General features: G+C 40.5%; 1 protein-coding gene across 1 annotated transcript in view; it reads left to right on the plus strand.

Moving 5' to 3' along the window:
* The window catches only part of fer1l6 (fer-1 like family member 6), a gene marked incomplete at its 5' end in the record, with an annotated part of 129,348 nt that overhangs the window by 16,028 nt on the left and 91,535 nt on the right, over window positions 1-21,785 (plus strand). The window contains 8 exons of the mRNA XM_072569593.1: window positions 375-534; window positions 3,596-3,782; window positions 6,287-6,479; window positions 9,552-9,892; window positions 12,940-13,048; window positions 14,200-14,377; window positions 19,057-19,177; window positions 20,779-20,879. Coding sequence (XP_072425694.1) covers window positions 375-534; window positions 3,596-3,782; window positions 6,287-6,479; window positions 9,552-9,892; window positions 12,940-13,048; window positions 14,200-14,377; window positions 19,057-19,177; window positions 20,779-20,879 — 1,390 coding nt within the window. The remainder of the gene's footprint in view (window positions 1-374; window positions 535-3,595; window positions 3,783-6,286; window positions 6,480-9,551; window positions 9,893-12,939; window positions 13,049-14,199; window positions 14,378-19,056; window positions 19,178-20,778; window positions 20,880-21,785) is intronic.

Raw genomic sequence — 21,785 nt, forward strand, 5'->3', positions numbered from 1 at the left:
AACTGATCTCTCAGGGCAGGAGTTCAGAACATGAATTGCCAGCGTCACAATGTGAGCTGTTCCTCGTGTGACCAGGTCATCTCTGCATCTTGTCTTGGTCAAGAAAGAGTCTGACCACCAGTTTGGTGCACTTGGGGTATTTAGGAATTGGCACGAAATATTGCCCTTTCCTGCAATGCCTACTTCCTATGAATGAATATTATTTTAAAAATCCATCCTTTTAGCATAATATTCAAAGGACCCCGTGGTTTGCTTGAATGCTGTAATAATTGTATCAATACAGCAATTTTGTAATTATAACTTGTTATTGAAAATTTCATAAAAAGAACTAAAGTCAGGTACTGAATTAACTTTTTTTCTTCTCCTTCCTATAGGCCATCAATTCTGCAACAAGTGGGCACCTCTAACCGATCCTAGTGATATCAAAACTGGAGTGAAAGGCTACCTTAAGTGTGACATCTGTGTCACTGGGAAAGGTGACAGTGCACCACCTTCTTTGAAAACCGCTGAATCGACTGAGGAAGAAATCGAAAAGTATGGTTATTCTTTCATTCCTTTGCGAGAAATGAAAGGAAATGAAAACAAAATTGAGTTAGAAGTGCTAGAAATGGTTAGCATGTCAGAGAGTAGTGGCAGAGAGAAAAACAAAGTTAGTGTTTCTGGTTTACTAGCCTGTCATCAGAACTAGAAGAATGCGAATACCTGTATGCAGAGTGAGGGGAAAGAGTGAAAGGGGAAAATCTATGATAGGGTGAAAGGCAGAAGAAGCTCAGTAAGAAAGGGGATATCGGGGCAAGTCCAAGGGATGGCAACGGGAGCTGCTGGAAATGGCAACAGCACAATCAGATATTGCGACAATGAAAATCAAGATTCAGAAAATTGTGCAAGGAAGAGGGGAGAGCTATAAACCACTCCGCTAGCCAGGAACAAGGGTTCCCCACCCCAAGAACTAGCTCACTCCAACTCCATCCCTAATGTCGCTGATGAAACACCATGACTAGCACTTGCTGTTTGAGAGAGAGCACAAATATGCTCAGCTTAAAACCTGCATGCAACTAAAAGGAAACAGAAGTGAAGGAAATGCCAGTGCTGGAATCTGAAATAACCTCCATCCCCTCTGGAAACACTGGTATACAAAGCAAATGAAGGAAGCTTCTGTAAACAGACAAGATAGCCATGTGTATTTTTTCATTAGAATGTACCTGATGAAGTGTTTACCTGAAATGTTCACTTATTGCCTTGATTTCAAATGTTAATTGAGCTGTGGTGTTTTTCTAAAATTATCTATCCAAATTAATGAATTCTTGAATTATAATGTAGCAATTTATCCTGAGGAACAGGTAAAACATGATTTTCTCAAAGCAGGAGTAAAGTTTGTGTTTAATGTTTGTGCATGTGAAAATGAACATCTTGTAAACTTCTTTTTGAACCAAATTAATCCCTTTTCCCTTAAGATAGTGAATTGGAATTTCAATTTAAAACTATCAAACCGAAGACACTGGTTTAAGTGCCAATGATTGGGACATGTTCCAATTCAGGCATGAGGGTCAGCAGAAAACAATTCGAGGTCAGCTGCAATAGAAAGGATGCAGGGTCATATCTTCTCTGTTCTGCCTCCAATAGTCTATGTGTCAGCATGATATTCTTTCTTCTTTTGTACACTAGTTCTTATTAGACTTGTCAGTAATATGGCATGAGTCTGGAGCAGTTTTGTCCATTGAGGCCTATGATCAGTGAAACATGATTGTCATCAAATAGTGATCATTACAAGATCAAGTTCAAAGTAACATTTGAAAGCGAGAAACACAAATCAGCTACTAGAATTTTAGATTTAGGTTAGACCAACTTTCTTGAGATGAGCCAGAGACTGCCCATAGTAAATTTGGAAAATCTACTAACACAACAGTGGAGGATGTTTAAAAAAGCACGATACAAACCAGTTTATACCAGTTATAGGGAAAGCTACACTTCACAGAAAGAAGCAACTATGGACAACTGAAAATGATAAGGTATAGCATAAAACTAAAAGGAAGGGCTCACAAAAGTGCAAAAAAGCTGCATGAATCCTTCTGAGTGGGAAAGATACAAAGACAAGGAAATGGCCACAAAGCAGTATCACATCTAAGAAATGGTATTATGAAAAGGAAACTTTCCGGGGACATCAAAATCAATAAGGGGACGTTTTACTAGAAGAAGCCTACTAAAGGCTGAAAGTGGGGATAATGTCAATGACTATTGGGAAATGGCAGACGTGTTGAATTGTCACTTTCCCTCAATATTTACAGAAAAAAGGATAGCTTGCCTGTAGTCCCAAGGAAATAAGTAGTGGATTGGGAACAGGCACTGAGTAACACTAACATAACTAAAACATTGCTAATGAGGAAAGTAATGGAACTAAAGAATGTCAAATTACTAGGAGTTAATGATTACCATCTGAAGCTGTTGCATGAAGTGGAGGAGCACTTTATATACGCTCTAACTATAATCTTTCAGAGTTCCCTAGATACAGGAGTCATCCCTCTGAATTGGAAAATTGCATTTCACTCCACCTTTTAAAAGGATGGAAGAGGAAAATCAAGGCATTACAGACCAGTTGACCTGACATCTGTGGTGTGGAAATTGTTGGAGTCTATGATCCAGGATGTGTAGTTGAACACTGTGAAAATTTTCAGTTGGTCAGCAAAAGTTAGCATAAATTCATAACGGGTAGACCAAGGCTGAAAAACCTCATTGAATCTTTTGATGATTTTTGACAGTGGCTGACCAAAGAAACTTGGGAGGTGCACAGATCTTTAAAATTACAGAAACGGGTGCAGAAAATAATAAAGAAAGCTAATGGAATGATATTCTTTATATCTGGAGGACTGGAGTATAAGGACGTGGAAATTATGTGGTAACTGTGCAACCTTTTTGGAGTACTGTGGGCAGATCTGGGCACCATACCTTAGGAAGGATATATTGGCCTTGGACCAATGAAACCTGGACTTCAGGGGTTAAAGTTTGAGGAGAGATTATACAAATAGGCTTGTTTTCTCAAGGATTGGAAGGTCAGGAGTGATTTGATCAAAATCTTCAAGATGTTAACAGGAAAAGACAAGGTAGATAAAGTTAAATTATTTCCACTGGTTGGAGGATTCTAGAACTAGGGGCATAGTCTAAACATTAGGGCCAGACCTAACAGGAGAAATGCACTTTCACACCCAAAGGATGGTAGATGTTTGGAACTCTCTTCCAAAAATGGCAATGGATGCTGGATCAATATACTTTTAAATCTGAGATTGTTTAACAAAACTTTATTTCAGGAATGAAGGGATAAAATCTGGGCCAAAGACATGACCTCATTGAATGTTGGAACAGGTTCAAATGGCTTACTCCTGTTCCTGTTTTCAATGTTCCTATGAGACTGTCAAACTCATTTTGAATAGAATCCTTGCAGCCAGTATTTCTAAGATTCTGAGTACCCAGCACCAAATACCCTACTTCATATTACAACTTAATTTTAAACAGCTTTGTGTTTCAGTCACTATTTGCTTCTTCAATAAAACATCAAAGTCATTACATTTTTATTTACAACACAATTTTTGGTTTGTGTTAGGAATTTACTTATTCCAGTTGGATTTCCGACAGAGAGACCATGGGCAAGGTTTTTTGTCAAGATTTACAAAGCTCAGGGATTGCCGAAGATGAATTCTAGCCTCGTGGCAAATGTAACAAAAGCATTCATTGGAGACAGCAAGGATTTTGTGGACCCATATGTCATTGTCACCTTTTCTGGTCAAAGGGTATTTACTATCTTTCAAGTTATTTCTCTGTTTGTTTATTCGCATGTTCATTGCACAATTCTGCAAACCTAACAACAGGATTGCAACTTGAAATCAAAATAGACTTTGTTACCTCCTATTTACTTTTATCTAACCTTATTTATTATTCATGAATTGGATTACTCAGAGTGGATGACTAGGCATTTTATCTTCTATTATGTTAAACCTGCACAAGGAAGCTGTTGAGGTTTAGAAACAGCAGAAGGTCATTCAGTGCTTCAAGCCATGGGTATGTGAAGAGAAAAGGTCAGTGAAGACAAATGTCATAGAGCCATGGAGTCATAGAAATGTACAACATGGATTCAGACCCTTTGGTCCAACCTGTCCATGCCGACCAGGTATCCCAACCCAATCTAGTCATACCTGCCAGCGCCAGGCCCATATCTCTCCAAACCCTTCCTATTCATATACCCATCCAAATGCCTCTTAAATGTTGCAATTGTACCAGCATCCACCACTTGCTCTGGCAGCTCATTCCATACACGCACCACCCTCTGTGTGAAAATGTTGCCCCATAGATCTCTTTTATATCTTTCCCCTCTCACCCTAAAACTATGACCTCTAATTCTGGTCTCCCTGACCCCAGGGAAAAGACTTTGCCTATTTACCCTATCTATGCTTCTCATAATCTTGTAAACCTCTATAAGGTCACCCCTTAGCCTCTGAAGCTCCAGGGAAAACAGCTTTAGCCTTTTCAGCCTCTCCCTATAGCTCAAATCCTCCAACCCTGGCAATATCCTTGTACATCTTTTCTGAACCCTTTCAAGTTTCACAACATCTTTCCAATAGGAAGGAGACCAGAATTGCATGCAATATTCCAACAGTGGCCTAACCAATGTCCTGTACAGCCGCAACATGACCTCCTAACTCCTGAACTCAATACTCTGACCAATAAAGGAAAGCATACCAAACGCCTTCTTCACTATCCTATCTGCCTGCGACTCCACTTTCAAGGAGCTATGAACCTGCACTCCAAGGTCTCTTTGTTCAGCAACACTCCCTAGGACCTTATCATTAAGTGTATAAGTCCTGCTAAGATTTGCTCTCCCAAAATGCAGCACCTCGCATTTATCTGAATTAAACTCCATCTGCCACTTCTAAGCCCATTGGTCCATCTGGGCAAGATCCTGTTGTAATCTGAGGTAACCCTCTTCGCTGTCCACTACACTTCCAATTTTGGTGTCATCTGCAAACTTACTAACTGTACCTCTTATGCTCGCATCCAAATCATTTATGTAAATGACAAAAGTAGAGGACCCAGCACCGATCCTTGTGGCACTCCACTGGTCACAGGCCTCCAGTCTGAAAAACAACCCTCCACCACCACCCTCTGTCTTCTACCTTTGAGCCAGTTTTGTATCCAAATGACGAGTTCTCCCTGTATTCCGTGAGATCTAACTTTGCTAATCAGTCTCCCATGGGGAATCTTGTCAAATGCCTTACTGAAGTCCATATAGATCACATCTACCACTCTGCCCTCATCAATCCTCTTTGTTCCTTCTTTAAAAAAAACTCAACAAAGTTTGTGAGACATGATTTCCCACACACAAAGCTATGTTGACTATCCCTAATCAGTCGTTGCCTTTCCAAATACATGTACATCTTGTCCCTCAGGATTCCTTCCAACAACTTGCCCATCACCGATGTCAGGCTCACTGGTCTATAGTTCCCAGGCTTGTCCTTATCACCCTTCTTAAACAGTGGCACCACGTTAGCCAACCTCCAATCTTCTGGCACCTTACCTGTGATACAAATATCTCAGCAGAGGCCCAGTAATAGGTCCATTAAAATCAGAAACAGGAGAACAAAGAGTTAACAGTCTAATTTAATATATATTTTAGTTTGTCGCCACAAAAGATGATGCAAATATAAACCCAAAAATCTTGGGGAACACAGGATCTAATGAGAGAGGAACTGAAAAAAAAACATTAATGGTGTTGGAAGAACGATTGGATTAAAGGCTAATAAACCACAGGGCCTGGTCATTTGTATGATTTTAGGGAATTGGCCTTAGAAATAATGGATGCAATTGTGGCCATCTTTCAAAATTCTATAAACTTTGGACGGGGGTGGGGGGGGACTATGTGGTGAGTGTTAGCTTAGTTGGTTGGATGGCTGATTTGTGATGCCAACAGCATGGGTTCAATTTCTGCATTGGTTGGGGTTACTATGGTATTTAATGTTTTTGTCATGTATTCCTGCATCACAGAAATTTGTATCTCTTCAATATACACTGAAAAAATGTTTTGACACAATATATAACTGCTGTCCTGTGTGATTTATATAATCATTTAAATGTGACTGCTGCTGAACCCAAATCCAGATTCCAAATGTGCTTGAATTTGACTGATTGTGGTTCTTTTGAAGGCCCACAGGGAATGTGATCAGTGTTGACATGGACTGATTTATTTCTCCACTTCTGTTATAATGTACCTTTTTGTTTACTGTCACCTTCTACTCATCAGGGCCGAACATCTGTACAGAAAAGTTGTGCTGACCCTGTCTGGAATGAGCAGATCATTTTCAAAGAAATGTTTCCACCACTTTGTCGGCGAGTCAAAATTCAGGTTTGGGATGAAGGGAATGTTAATGATGTTGCCGTAGGAACTCATTACATTGACTTGAAGAAAATATCAAATGAACAGGATGGAGATAAAGGTTAATTCCCGTTTGTAAAATCTCTCAGTAAAAAAAATCTAAATATTCACTTAAACTTTTAATTGAAATTAATGTTTTGTTTGAGAACTGTTGAGTGCTCAATATTTTGAACTGTCACATATGTCGACAACAAAGTGGTCTTTTTGTCGTGAATACTGCTACTTTTTTTGTTCATATACTTAAGACTTTAGAAGGAATTCTTCAGATTTCAACAGATCTGCAAGTTGTATGGTGGCCGTGATGAAAAAATGATATTGAGATTCATTAGAACAGTGACAGTCAAATTATGAATGTTAAAGAGGGTGATTGTTTTTACTCTTGCCTGAGAATCACACGGATTGTGATTACAATTAGTAATTTGGGCGCATCCTCTAAAAGTTTCCAAACATTAATTTGAATAGATGGAGAGTTGTGGAAAGTGTTACAAAATTGTCTGATTTGTGTTTCTGACGGGTGAGTCTTCACATAAGGTGTACGATTTCAGAAAAACTTCTTTAAAATATAGTTCAACTCTGGTCATAAAGTGTACATTTACTGCTCATTGAATAATAGGAAGGATTTGATTGACTCTTGAGAGGGAAAACAGATGAAAAATTAAGGGTTTTTTGTTCTGGATAACTTCCTTAAAGTCGTGGGCTAGATTCCCATTTGGTGATGGAGGTGTGAATGAGGTTAGGAGGGGAATCAATCTTAAAACACTTCTGCTAGTAATTTCAAAATATGCAGTTCAAACCTTGCTTTACTTTCATGTGCCATTTTCTATAGTTGGCAATGCCTTAGGTTGTGACCCTGTGCACACTCTTCTGATGTTGGGGCCACCATTGGCAATACTATGGCAAATCTGAATATCTCCCCTCACTCAATATCTTTGTGTTTGGACCGGTTCTGGAAGTGCTAATTAAAAAAGTAAAAATTGGCAAATTCATGATCAATGGGGCAAGTGTACTGAGGATTTGTGAAATTCTGACCTTTAAATGTTAAATGTTTTGATAATTTCAGGTGACAGTGTTAGACATTGTATTGTAATGTAAATGTGTTTGAACTGTGGTGATGCATCATAGGACCTTGTCAGTAAAGGTAAATTATCCATTAAATCAACAAGCATTATTTAAGTATCAGGATGTGTCAGAGTACTTTAACCTTGGAAGATGCTATCATGCATTCCAAACAGTAGCAAACTGTCTTTCTCGCAGTTGTGGCTGTGATTTAAATGTTGCAAGATCCTTAACTTTAAAAATAAAGCTGAGCTCCACGCATTTGATTGATGGGTAATCTGCTTTGAAAGCACCATCTATTGTTTTAGTTTCTTTTCCTCAGGAGTTGCAATGGTTTGTTTTACAGCTGTGTTTTTTATTTATAATAATTTGTGTTTCCAAAACTCTACACCCACAAATGTAATTGGGGTATTGTCCAGATTTAGATTGATTGCTATAAGAAGTTCTAAAACTATTATCTATCCTTGATGTAGTAATTGAAGAAATACTTTTTTTAGGATAGGCTGACCACTTGAGGAAATTTTAAAAAATATATTTTTATGAAGGAGAATTTTTTTTCAGTGTGGTGTACTTGGATACCAGCTTTATAATTGGTGGTATGTTTTAATGTCCATTTTAAAGACATCCTGTTGAAAGCTGACAGTGGTCACTGGCTGTATGGCCACATTGGATAAATAGAGGCATGGGAGCTATGAGGAGGGCATGGCTATTTGAGGGGACATGGAACTTAGGGTGATATGAGGAGTAGGAGGAGATGAGGAGATATAGAAGGGACTCAAGGTGGTATAAGGGGCCATTGGAGGTTGTTGATGTGAGGTTCATGGGGTTAACAAATAATGTTGGGAGCTGGACAGCTGTACTTGAGAACCAAGGTGGGCCTTCTAACCAGTACACCTCTGCTCCCACATTACCCCCTGTACTCATCCTGCATTGCATTGTGGGACTTGCAATCCAACCTCTCCCTTTCTACATCTTGAAGAGGAAAAAATATAGCAGGATTAGAGCCCTAAATAAGTTTCCCTGGTTTCCTGAGACAAGAACCTAGACCCTGGCTTAGAAAATAGATTTGTTTTCTTTTGAAGGGAGAAAAACTTGAGTTGATGGCATTAAAATTTCCAGCAGCTATGCAAACCTGACATAACTAGTTTAAGCAAATCATTCATTGCAGTGGAGTAAAACTCCAAGTTATTGAATGTAATCTTGAGGGAGATGACAGTATCATAGGAATGTGATTGGACTAACAGTGCAAAAACCCCAAAAATGCTTTGGTCTCAACATTCATCGAACACATCAGCCCATCAAATTTAAATACAATGAAGAAATCTATAAAGGTAGTTTCAGTAATAGCATCTGTCAGAAATGACAGCAATCATCATAAAAACTCATGTGGTTCACTAATATTCTTTAGGAAAGGAAATCTGCCATCCTTACCTGGTCTGTCCTACATGTCCTACATGTAACTCCAGTAGCACAGGAATGTAACTGTTCTCTGAGATGGCCCTGTTAGTCACGAAGTTGAAGGGCAATTAGACATGGGCAATAAATGTCTTGCAAGTGAAAACCACATCTCTTAAGAAATGACCCCACAAGATTCTGCAAAAATAATTTAGTTGTGGAATTAGGCGTGGGTAAAGGCATTGAAAATGATCCTTTAAGTTGCTTCAAGATGTGGTTGAATGTTGAAAACGAAGGGATTAAGAAAATATACAGGAGGGAAGTCATTGAAATCAACCTCCGGAGAGCTAATGGGATGCAGATAGTAAAGACATCGTCCTCCTGCTTGAAGCCAGGATTGTCCTGCATGAGAACCACCCTGCCTCACATGACTCTGTTGTCATCCATGTTCTACATTACACCCCCTTATAAATTCCATTGCCTCCTTTGCAATTGTCACCTCCCTCTACCCCTCAGCCTACAGTCCCCAACTCTCATGATTAGGTGCCTGGGCCTGGTTAAATGACGTTACTACTTGGTAAGGCAGGAATGATGCAAGCATGCAATTAGAATCATGAAATAAGAAAGTAATATTCAAAAATTGAGAAGTGATGTGAAACGAAAAGCTTTTTTTATCTTTCAGGGTTTTTGCCAACTTTTGGACCAGCATGGATCAATTTGTATGGCTCAACTCGCAATTATACCCTACTGGACGATAACCAGGAGCTCAATGAAGGCTTTGGAGAAGGAGTATCATTCAGGGGCCGGCTCCTGATTGAAATTGCAGTGGAGATTCTGTCAGTGGGCGCAACTGATTCCAAATTCTCTAAGCTTACAAACGAGTTGAAGATTGTACCTAAAGATACTAAATTTGGAAAAGAACAGAAGACATCTGCCACACCTGAAGAATCCAAATCCTCTAACTCTTCTAATAAGACAAATTCTACTGAAGTTGAAGTAGAATCAATAGAGACATCTTCTTGGGTTTGTTTTACAATCACCAGTTGTTTTTTTCACATTAATCTGGGGGAAAGGGCATGAAACTTCAAAATGGAATGAGGTTGCAGTTTTAACTTTGTTTATTAGATTTATTACACATGGTAACTATTTTCAAGTTTGATTGAAATCACAAGGCCTTTTGTTGGAATCAGACTTGTCAACATGTGTCCTTGCCTGCCCTTCCCCAGCTCCTGGCCTTTGAGGTGTCCTCCCCACACATCGCCCTCCTGCTTGAAGCCAGGATTGGCCTGCATGAGAACCACCCCACCCCACCCCACCCCACCCAACATGACTCTGTTGTCATCCATGTTCTACGGTACACCCCCTTATACATGCCATTGCCTCCTTCGCCATTGTCATCTCCCTCTACCCCTCAGCCTACAGTCCCCAACTCTCATGATTATGTCCCTGGGCCTGTTTCCAAGGCAGTGATCCCCTTGCAACCTCCAAAACTCTTGTTTCCCCTTAGCTTCCATTGAAGGACTTGATGGACTGACTGTGGCCCACACCCTTACATAACCCAACTGGATAGCCACAGATAAGAATGTCCCAGGCCCCTGACCGATATCTGTCCCCAACCAAGTGAGTCTGAGCCTCTGGACTGGATTCTGTGGAGCATTAGTCAATCCTCAGATTGCAGAGACACAGACTCCCTGACCAAGAACACCACAGCTGGATACTTGACTGTGTCCAAACCCCTGGATTGATGTTGGAGGCTACCCTTGATTCACTCTGCCAGACCCACTGTTTGACAGGTTCTTCCATGTACTTCAGTGAAGATTGTTCCCTTAAGACTTTGAGTCATAGCTGCCTGCTTGCTGCACATGCAGTCTGTTTGCTGTGTAAGCTGCTGGCATGTGATGCTGGTGTGAGATTGACGCTGTCGTACAGCAGGAAGTCTGCCCACTTGACTGAGACTGCTGACCAGCATGGCAGACTGCCTGGTTAAATGAGTTCACTATTTGGCAAGGCAGGAATGGTGCAAGCATGCAATTAGGTGCTAAATGAGTGAGTGACAAGACAGTGAGTGAGCAGTCTTAGTACAGCCTAGCCCAATCTGTGAGTTGGGTTCCTATCCATTTGTGCAAAGCAACCTTGCATCAGCCTTTCAATGTCAGTTGCTGATGATGGCTATAAATCCTGCTGTTTGATGCTAAGAACATGGCAGCACTTCACAGGCATTGGCTGGAGCTGGGGTCGCCAGGTAACCACTGATGTCAAATTTGCTCACTGTGGTAGTAGGAAGAGCAGCTGTATAATAATGAGGTGACATGTAAAGTTAACAAGATTTTTTTTGTTCATGTGATGTGGTCATCGGGGGAGAGTGCAGCATTTATTGCCTATCCCCTATAGTTCCTTGATATAAGTGGCTTGTGCGGTCCACTTCAGAGGACAGGGAGAAAGTGAGGACTGCAGATGCTGGAGATCAGAGTCGAGAGTGTGGTGCTGGAAAAGCGCAGCAGTCAGGCAGCATCCGAGGAGTATTCCTGATGAAGGGCTTATGCCTGAAACATCGATTCTCCTGCTCTTCGGACTCTGCCTGACCTGCTGTGTTTTTACAGCACCACACTCTCAACACTTCAGAGGACAGTTAAGAATCAACCATATTTTTGTGGATCTAGAGTCCAATACAGGCCAGACCAGGTAAGAATAGCAGATTTCCTTCCTTACAGGACATTAGCGAAGACATCCGGGGGATGCGATGACCTAGTGGTATTATCACTGGGTTGTTAATCCAGAGATGCAGGTAATGCTCTGGGATCCCATTTTCAATTCCTACCACAGCAGAGGTGGAATTTGAATTCCGTGAAAATCAGCAATTAAGAGTCTAATGATGATGCAGCCAATGTTGATTGTGGGGAAAACCCATCTGGTTCACAAATGTCTTTTAGGGAAGGAAACTACCATCCTTACCTGGTCTGGCCTACATATGACTCCAGACCCATAGCAATGTGATTGATTGTCAACTTCCCTCTGGACAATGAGGGATGAGCAATAAATGCTGGCCTAGCTAATGACGCCCTCATTAATGAATTGAAAAAAAGTCAGGCTTTTACAGTAATTGGCAATTTAAAAAGCCAGTTTTAAATTCCTAAGTTTTAAAAGTGAATTTAAATTTCACTATCTGCCATGGTGGGATTTCAATACATAACCAGAGAGTATTAGTTTGTGGGTTCTTGATTACTAGCAACTACAAGCAATAATTCCATTGAATAGACAACTCACCACTGCCTAATGAGAACTCACCACTGCCTATCAAGAATCTCATCTAGACCTTAGTTAAAAGATGCAACAAGTTGCCCTGATGTGGGAATGGGCCTCATTAGATTTCTCATGCTGCTATATTTTGCCCCGTCGACTCCAACGTTCAGGCCCCTCTATGATTCTGGCTACAGTCACTGAATCTTAGGTGTCTCTTAGATATGGTCAGCACCCCATGAGATTCTAAAATGTTGTACCTTATACCCAACCAAGCTTGTATGAATTCATCAGGTTAGATGGAGCTTATTACAGTTTCCAACATTCATCTTTTCTGAGCCATTATCTTTTACAACGCAGCCTATAGTTGCTCAATGTAATAGAAAGCTATGAGTCTACTTGGAGACAAACAGCCAATGGCTGGACAGGGTGCCAGCAGCCACTCTCTGTGTTCCTGAGTGGGGAGGTAACACAGATATTGCCCGGTAGATAGGGATTCTTAAAACCCCTCCCCGCCAACGTAGTTGTCTGGCTACATTTTCAATTTTGGATTTTTAAAAAATGTTGTCGAGACAGTATTTTCTTGTTAAGTGTTGCCTTAGTTTACCCTTTAGAGAGTAGGGCGGAGTTTCAGAGTCTGATTCATATTGAATTAAATATTCTCACATTTTAGAAAATTCAGAATTGGGTGTTTTAGAAAGTTCTTTTTTGCTTTATCACAAATGTTTAAGTCATTTAAGAAACGAAGGACTGGAAGAAGTACTGATTCTGTAATGTCTTTATTTAGACTATCTTTTCAGAATTACTGCCTAATGAATAAATGTCTTTTCCAGTCAGATGAAGAAACTGTCCAAGATTTCCTTCTGTTTGGTACAATATTTGAGGCAACAATGATTGACAGGAAAATTGGCGACAAACCAATCAGCTTTGAGATGTCTTTAGGTAAGAAGTTACAGGTTTGTCTCTTCATTTAGATGATATGGAAGCGTTTGACCAACCATAGTTATGCTAAATTATAGAGCAGGCTTGATGAGTTGAATGACTTACTCCTGTTGCTATGTTCCTACGTTAGTTTCAGTATTTTTCATGATCAATGTTTTACCGGATCTGTAGATTCTGAAGTGTGTGAGAACAGTGCTGATACTACACTGAGAAATCACTGAGTGCGGATTGAGAAAGCATACGCTTCAACTGTAAAATGTAATTACAATAACTGTTCAATAACATCTCTGAATACATCGCACTCTCTCAGGGAGGGTTAGGATAAAAAAAAGGAGAATTACATCCCACTAACTTCAGATTGGACATGGTCAGAGAGGAAATTGCTTGCTTCCAATCAGTCTTTATGGCCACTGGCAAATAGCGACACCAAAGAAGGTGATAATACCACATTAGTGCATTTGTATGTAATACCAACATTGGCTGACACATCTATATTCCATGATTTTTCATTTATCCATTTATTCCAATAATGTTTTGCAGCAAATGTTTGTGTGATTGTAATGTATAAATCCACTGAATATAAACCCATTTCAAACAATTGATGAATGTTCCTTGAAGAATTTACAGCATATCTTGCATGAATTGATTGCTTCCTACCTATTCCCAATGTGGCCCATATGTAGTCATCACAAGAATGCTGAGACCATCAGCCTAGTGTTATTTACAAATGACTCATGTCTACTGTCCACATGGTAACCAGGGCATCGAGAGGCTGCTGGTTCCCTGTTTCCTCAGCAGCAGCTTCCCAAACAATCATGTCTCACAGTAAAATCAGTGGAAAAAATTGCTGAACTTATGATCAGACAGGTCCAATATTTCCATGAATAACCATAATAATCCTGTAATAATCATAAGTTCCAATGTAAAGAAAAAACCAGAGAAAATCTGTGGGCAGATACAAGTGACGAGTACTGGTCATTTGCCATTGACAATAAAACGTGGGCCAATAAATTTACGAAGGAGAAGTGTAAAGGCAGCTGCAAACCTCTCTCTTTCTACCAATAGGAGGAGGTACTGCTAAGATGTACATTAATGGCTTAGAAGGAAAGATGTGCAAATGGGAAGTTTCATCTTTCATTTCCTCTTTGCAGGGAATTATGGAAATACCATAGATGGAGTTGTTCCAGCCAGTCCAACCAAAAGGCGACAACCAGAAGTGAATGAGGGTGAAACTGTATCTCTGTTGTATGGCAGGGGACTGGGTGATATGTCTCAGTCCAACAAGTCAATGAGCACCCCTGAGAAACCATTACTAACTGAAGGCAACAGGTGGAGTTCAATATCTATTCATTTTCTTTTCAGTCACATTGTGTGGGTGTCATTAGCTTGGCATTTATTACTCATTCATACTTGTTCTTGGTGTTGGTGAGCTGACTTCTGGAACCACTGCAGCCCATGTAATGCACTGTGATGTTTGATAGGAACTTCCAGGATTTTGACTCAGCATCCGTGAAGGAAAAATGATAAAGCTCCAAGTCAGAATAAAATATCATTTTGAGGGAAAGCTACTTCCATGAATCTGCTGCCCTTGTCCTTCTAGGTGGTAGGGGTTGCAGGTTTGGAGGTTGCTGTTGAAGGAACCTTGGTGAGTCACTGCAACTAGTATATAATGCACACTGCTGCCACTGCACTGGTGGCAGAGAGAGTGCTGGATTGCTGACAGCTTGCCAGTCAAGTGGACTGCTTTCTCCTGAATGGTGCTGAATTTCTTGACTGATTTTGGAGCTACATTTATCCAGGCGAGTGATGAGTTTTCCATCACACACCTGATTTGTGCCTTGCATGCAAAGAGATTTTAGAGAGTCAGGACATGAACTACCCATGACAAAATCTCTAACTTCTGACCCGGTTTTGAAGCCACATTATTTATTTACATAAATCCAGTTCAGTTTCTAGACAGTGGTAACCCACAGGTTGTTGATAGTGGAGAATTCAAAGTTGCCAAAGGATGATGGTCCAACTCTCACTTGTTGGAGTTGATCATGTGTGATGCAAATGTTACTTGCCACATATCAGCCTAAGCCTGGGTATTAGCTGAATCTTGGTACCTTTGGGCATTTGGACAAGTATACTTTACTACATGAGGTATCATCAATGGTACTAACCAATGTGCAACCTTCAGAAAAATCTCTGTTCTAGCCTAACATTGGAAGAAAAATGGTGGGGCTCCTATGAGGAACTCCTGCAGTGATATTCTGTGTCTGAAATGATTGGCCTCCAACAACCACAACCATCCTCCTATGTGTCAGGTATGACTCCAATGAGAATGATTCCCATTGACTCCAGATTTGCTTAGCTTCTCAATGCCATGACTTATATCACAGAAGCTCTACAGTGTGAAAACAGTCCCTTCAGTCCAACAATTCCACACTGACCCTCCGAAGAGTAACCCATCCAGACCCATCCCCCTACCCTATATTTACCCCAGACCTCTGAAACTAACCTATATATCCCTGAACACAATGGGCAATTTAGCACAGCCAACTCACCCAACCTGCACATCTTTGGATTGTGGAAGGAAACTGGAGCAAATGCACGTTGACACAGGGAGAATGTGCAAACTCCATACAGACAGTCGTTTGAGGTTGGAATCAAACCTGGGGCCCTGGCACTTTGAGGCAGCAGTGCTAACCACTGAGCCACTGTGCTGCCCCATCAAATAGGGCTTTGATGCTAAGAGCTGTCATTCTAATCTTACCTCTGGAATTCAGCTCTTTTGTCCACATTTGGACCAAAGGTTTAATGAGGCCAATAGCAGAGTGCTTGTGAGCAGCATGTTTTACAGCACTTTTGATAGCGTTCAGTGAGTTTTTTAATTGTCTGCTTGCATCTATGACTAAATGTGGCAGGACTAAAGAGCTTAGATTTGATCAATTGGTTATGGAATTGCTTAGTTGGGAGTGTGGTGCTGGAAACGCACAGCAGGTCAGGCAGCATCAGAGGAGCAGGAGAATCGACGTTTCGGACAAAAGCCCTTCATCAGGAATTGCTTAGCCTTGTCTATCACTTACTACTCTCACTGCTTAGCATGCAAGTGGCCTTGTGTTTATTTCTTCACCATGTTGACGCCTCATTTTGAAGTTTTCCTTTTGTTGTTTTTGACGTGTCTTCCTGCACTCCTTAGTGGATAGGGTTGATACCCAGGCTTGAAGTTAATGGTAGAGTGGTTGATATGCCAGGTTATGAGTTTACAGTTTACAGTTGAATACAGTTCAGGGCTGACAGCATCTCATGGCTACCCCGTTTTGAGTTGCTAGATCTGATTGAAATTTGTCCCATTTAGCATGGTGGTAGTGTCACACAACATCATGGAGAGCATCATCTTTCAAATAAGGAAGGTACTTTGTCTTCACAGGTTTGTAAGGTGGTCTCTCCTACCAAAAACAATCCTGGACAGACATATCTGTGACAGGTAGATAATTGAAGACAAGTTCAATAGTTTACTTTTCCCTCTTGTTGGCTTCCTCTCTACATCTGCAAACCCAATCTGGCAGGTAAGTTCTTTGGGACTTCAGCAGTGGTGCTTCTGAGCCGGTTTGGTGATGAAGATTGGAGTGCCCCAACCAGAGTCAATTCTGTGACCCTGTCAGCCTTGGGGCTTCTTCTAATTGGTATTCAACATGAAGGAGTACTGATTCATCACCCAAGGTAGGGGCAATAGCTAGTCATTAGCAGGAGGTTTCCTTCTTTGCCTTTGACTTAATGCCTTTTACCAAAATCATATGTGATAAAACTGAAAAGTAAATGATATTGTTCACTCCCAGACAAAAACTCTTGATTTTGTAAACAAGTGTTGGTTGAGAAAATATTTATTGCACCCATCTGTGTGCTGCATCCTCAGATTATGCAAATCAAAGTCAACTGATTGAAGTGCAACTTCAGTGCTAGCTGCTTTTTTGTATAGTTGATTTGTGTGGCAGGAAATGGGTAAAATTATGCGAGACGAGTTCCTGTATCTGTAAAGACTAAGCACTTAAACCAAAGTTAAAAATCACACAACACCAGGTTATAGTCCAACAGGTTTAATTGGAAGCACACTAGCTTTCGGAGCGACGCTCCTTCATCAGGTGATGAAGCACCGGCATCTCCAAATCACTTAAACCAAAGTCTCGAAGGGAGATTGTCAAACTAGCCTCCTTATGGGCTAGCTTCAAAACCAAAACCAGTTCCAAAATTCTACTTTATGTGCAGTCCCACCATTGTATTTACATTTCAAATGCCAACAACAGGCTTATGCCAATGGTAATCCCAGAGCATTGAAATTCCATCCTCCTTCACCAAACGAGCTCAGCCAAGTGTTTGTGATCAGCAGTTAGCATAATGCTATGCTGGTTACAATGGGACACCTGAGATACTGAAAAATTGTCTATACTATTGTGAGCATGGTGAATGTGCTAATGGACACAAATTCCTGTCGAACAATGACCCACTTAAATCTTTAATGCAAACATATGGAAATGATGGATGTTAGGTCAAGTAGCTCAAGTCTGTCCTATGCAATCACATCATAACTAAATATCATTATCCTATTAATCTCACTAATTAAAATACAGTGGAGGACAGACAGTCAACAATTTCAAAGAGAAATTCGATAATGAACTGTTAAGGGAAATAAAAAGAGCATCAGGCTGGGACTGACAACATTGTCCTGTAAAATGCTAGCAAGACTTTGATAGAGTAAATGGTCCCCCTGTGCCATAATGACTTTGAATTTACGATTCTCAATTCCTGGAGCTAGTACAAAAATAAATGAAAGATAAAACTGAAGCAAATTCAGAAGAAAAGCATTCTAGGAAAGTGCTCTCCAATTTCTGAAAGCAATTAGAATGATTTTGGAAGATCACAGTGGCCCTAAGGCACATCAATCAATATCCAGCCACCAAAACCCAGCCATCAATTCTTGCCACCAATATCCAGCCACCAATATGCTGTCCCTAGATCTCCAATATGGCAGGCACCAAATACTCAGCATGATTGCTTTTAAAAATGGATTACAAAATATAATGTGAAGTATTTCTAATGCTAAACTCTTGCGACTTCAAAATCTCTTGTCTGACACCCAATCCTCTATACTCTATAAACATTATCTCATTCAAAACACTGCCATTTGTATTTTAACGTGCACTAAATTCTGTTCAACCATCACCACTACCCTAGATGATCTGTATTAAGTCCAAGTCACCCAATGGATTGTGCTGAAATCCTCCTCATGCTGTTGCTCCTCCATTTCCCTAACCTCTCCAGTTCTATAAATCCATTCCCCAAACATTCCATTCCTCTGCTTTTGGCCTCTTGTGTCTCCCTCCTTTAGCCCCACCAACGGCTTCACTCATTTAAACACTCAATGCTGAAGGTGCTACCTCCCTTGCATCCTTCCTTTCTTAAAAACCATCTTTGACCAAATTTAGGTCACCTCCCAAATACATTCTTCTATGGCTTGACTTCTATTTTGTCTAATTTGCCTCACTGTGTATGCTTTTGAATTTTTTTTACAGGGATAGCAGCAACTTAAATTTGTGTACTTGCCTTTAACACAGTAAAATGTCCCAGGGCACTTTCCAGGGGCATCATTGGCTGAGGAGAAATTCATACTGATGTCAAAAAGCTTGGTCAAAGAGGTTGGCTTTAAGGAGTGTCTCAAAAGGAGAATTGGAGGGTGGAGGGGGATATTTCAGAGTTTAGGGCCTGGCCAATGGTGGTATGATGAAAATTAAGGAAGAATTGGAACTGAAGAAGGGCAGAGAATTCCAATGATAATTCTGTAAACACAAGTTTTTCTGTTTCTGTTAATCCAGACAAGGAAACCATGTGGAAGATAGGGCCAAAACATAACTTTTAGCTTTGACTCTCCTGGTCCTCAGTCTCCCTGAAATCTTTGTCTCAGATAGTAAAACACAAGTAACAAATGTGCTAACTGATCCTAACTGGGTTCCTTCTTTTGTTTGCAGATGTTACTACTATTTGCCATTTAATAACAAGAAACCTTGCATGTATGTCAAGAGTCACTGGGAGGACCAAATCTTTCGACTGCACAGTTCTAACGTCCTGGACAAAATTGCTGACAGGCTTGTTCGTGTTTTTTGAAAACTATCTAATAATTAATTTCTTCCATCTCCTCTGATCTTGTTGACTTTCCCTCTGACCCTCTCTCAATAATTTGTCTGTCCATAATGGATCAACCTTTTCTCCTTTCCACATAGCAGTGTTCTTCTCCGCTCTCCTGGGGTAAATTTAACTCCTAGGTCATGTGAAAAGTTAATGCTTTGAAAGTTTCTCATCCAACCTCAGCCACCTCAAATCTGCCCTCTCTTCTGCTACAAAGGTAGAGAGGGAGGTGTGTGATTGAACAAGAGTCAATCTCAGCTGGCATCTTGCTCAGTTTGAGCTTTTGAAAGAAGCTGCTAAAAGGAAGGTTGGTGGGTGGAATGGGGCACTGGGGCTAGGATTGTATCCATAGGATACAGACCTGTTTGTGAACCATGCAGAACAGGAATTCCTCCTGACTTCACAAACCAGTCAACATCCTGCTCCAAGATTCTAACTTCCCCTAATACCCTCCTCTCCATTGTCATCTTGGAATCTTGATGTGCCCCCCACCATGTGATCTTTTATTATATTCCTCATCCTTCTTCCCCCCATTTCAATCTGTCCCTACACTGACTGAGACATTGACCCAACTACCACTCATCCAACTACTACCAACTCTCCTCCTGCATAACTGCAAGAAACACCCTTCCCTCAATTCCACCCACCTGGGAGAGGGGCATAAAAGGTGGTTGAAATGTCAAAAGTCTGAAACCCAATACCAACTTGTTTCAAATCTACTTATTTCCAGTTTCAATTAGGGTCAATTGTGGTGATGAGGGCATTGACATGGGGTTTGGATGACTAACTGTGCCTGGAAGGGCAGGTCACTTATTTCAATATGCTACTTTTAAGCAGCTGTGATTTCCCCAGTGATTTGTAACTGAAATGAGTGTGGGATTGGATCCAGTAAATATCTTTGCTAACATTGCTTGTGGGCCCAGCGAGCAGGAGTGCCTAATATCCCTATCTCTCATGATCCCTTCAACACCTACCTGTGATCTTCCTCTTCCTCCCTTCTTTACGCTATCCTTCCAGTTTGACCTTTCCACTCAACAGCCACTCAACCTGGCTGGTTGACTGTGGACCAGGCAGAATGATCAATTTAAATAGGATCCCACCATTAACTTTACCACAATCTCTGCATTATCAAAGCTTCTGGCTTCCACAACACTCCTTTCCCAACACTACAATCGCTCTATCACTGCCTTGATCTTTGCAGACATCCATGAAGCAGACCACAATTTTTACTGTCAAGCAGAAATCGATATCTGTATTACTGGGGAACTGAATGTTAATTGGTTATCGACTCAGATTGTTGGCCAACTATAATGAATTGTGTATTTGCTTCTCTACAGAATCCATATCATCTGCATGAGGCATATGTATATGTCAGAGCCTTTTGTGTACACTGTACAGTTAGATCCCAAGTGTGAAAGTGGATGTGAAACTGAAGTTTAAGTATCAGTGGCACATTTGGCAATGATTATTTAAGAGGCAAACTGGTTACAATATAGTGGGCTTAACCCCACAAAAAAGACGAAGGAGCTTGACAGTTGTATCCATTATCTCAACTTCTTATTTAGGAAGAAGATTTGGAAGAAATCAAAGAATGCATGAAGGTTTCTGATTCTAGAGTCAATAAGAAGATGAAAGCTATTCTATGGGAATTTATAGTCAGATGCAGGTAAAATACTCAAAATGACTCTGATATATCAACTGAGAACGCATACAGGAATAATACTAACACAATACCCAAATGCCTTTGCATTTTCAAATTTAGAACATATAACATAAAACAGTACAGAACAACTACAGGCCCTTCGGCCCATGATGTTCTGTCAAAATGACGCCAAATTAAACTAATCCCTTCTGCCTGCCTTTGGTCCATACCCCTCCATGCTTTGCATATTCATGTGCTTATCTAAAATCTCCTTAAATGCCCCTATTGTAATTGCATTCACCAACACCTGTGGCAGTGTATTCCAGACCCCTACTACTTTCAGTGTAAAAGACTTGCCCCTCACAACTCCTTTGAACTTTCCCCCTCACACCTTAAATGCATACCCCCAGTATCAGACATTTCAACTCTTGGAAAAAAGATTCTGACTGTCAACCCTATATATACATGTCATAACCTTATAGACTTCTCTTAAGTCTCCCTCAGAATCCACTGCTCCAGAGAAAAAACTCAGTTTTTCTAGCCACTCCTTATAACTCATCTCCTCTAATCCAGGCAGCATCCTGGTAAACCTTTTCTTCACTCTCTTCAATTCCTCCACATCCTTCCTGTAATGAGGTGACCAGAATTGAACGCAATTTACATTTCATTCCTTTAGCTGTACAGTACAAACATATTTCAAGAATGCTTGCAGCAATTTATTTTTACATTGATTCTTTTTGGAATTCATGTTTCTATTTATAAATTTTACATTTTATGGTTAAGTCTCTGCTAGACTGCGATGCATTTTATTGCTCCACTTGTAGATTTTAATTCCTGGCATGTAAGAGCGGATATGTTTTGCCTGTTTAAATAATGTTGCTCTACTCTGTACTTGAGGACCATATATATTCAGTACTTGACTGAATAATC

The sequence above is a fragment of the Chiloscyllium punctatum genome, chromosome 5 (genome assembly GCF_047496795.1).
Source record: "Chiloscyllium punctatum isolate Juve2018m chromosome 5, sChiPun1.3, whole genome shotgun sequence".
NCBI lineage: Eukaryota > Metazoa > Chordata > Chondrichthyes > Orectolobiformes > Hemiscylliidae > Chiloscyllium > Chiloscyllium punctatum.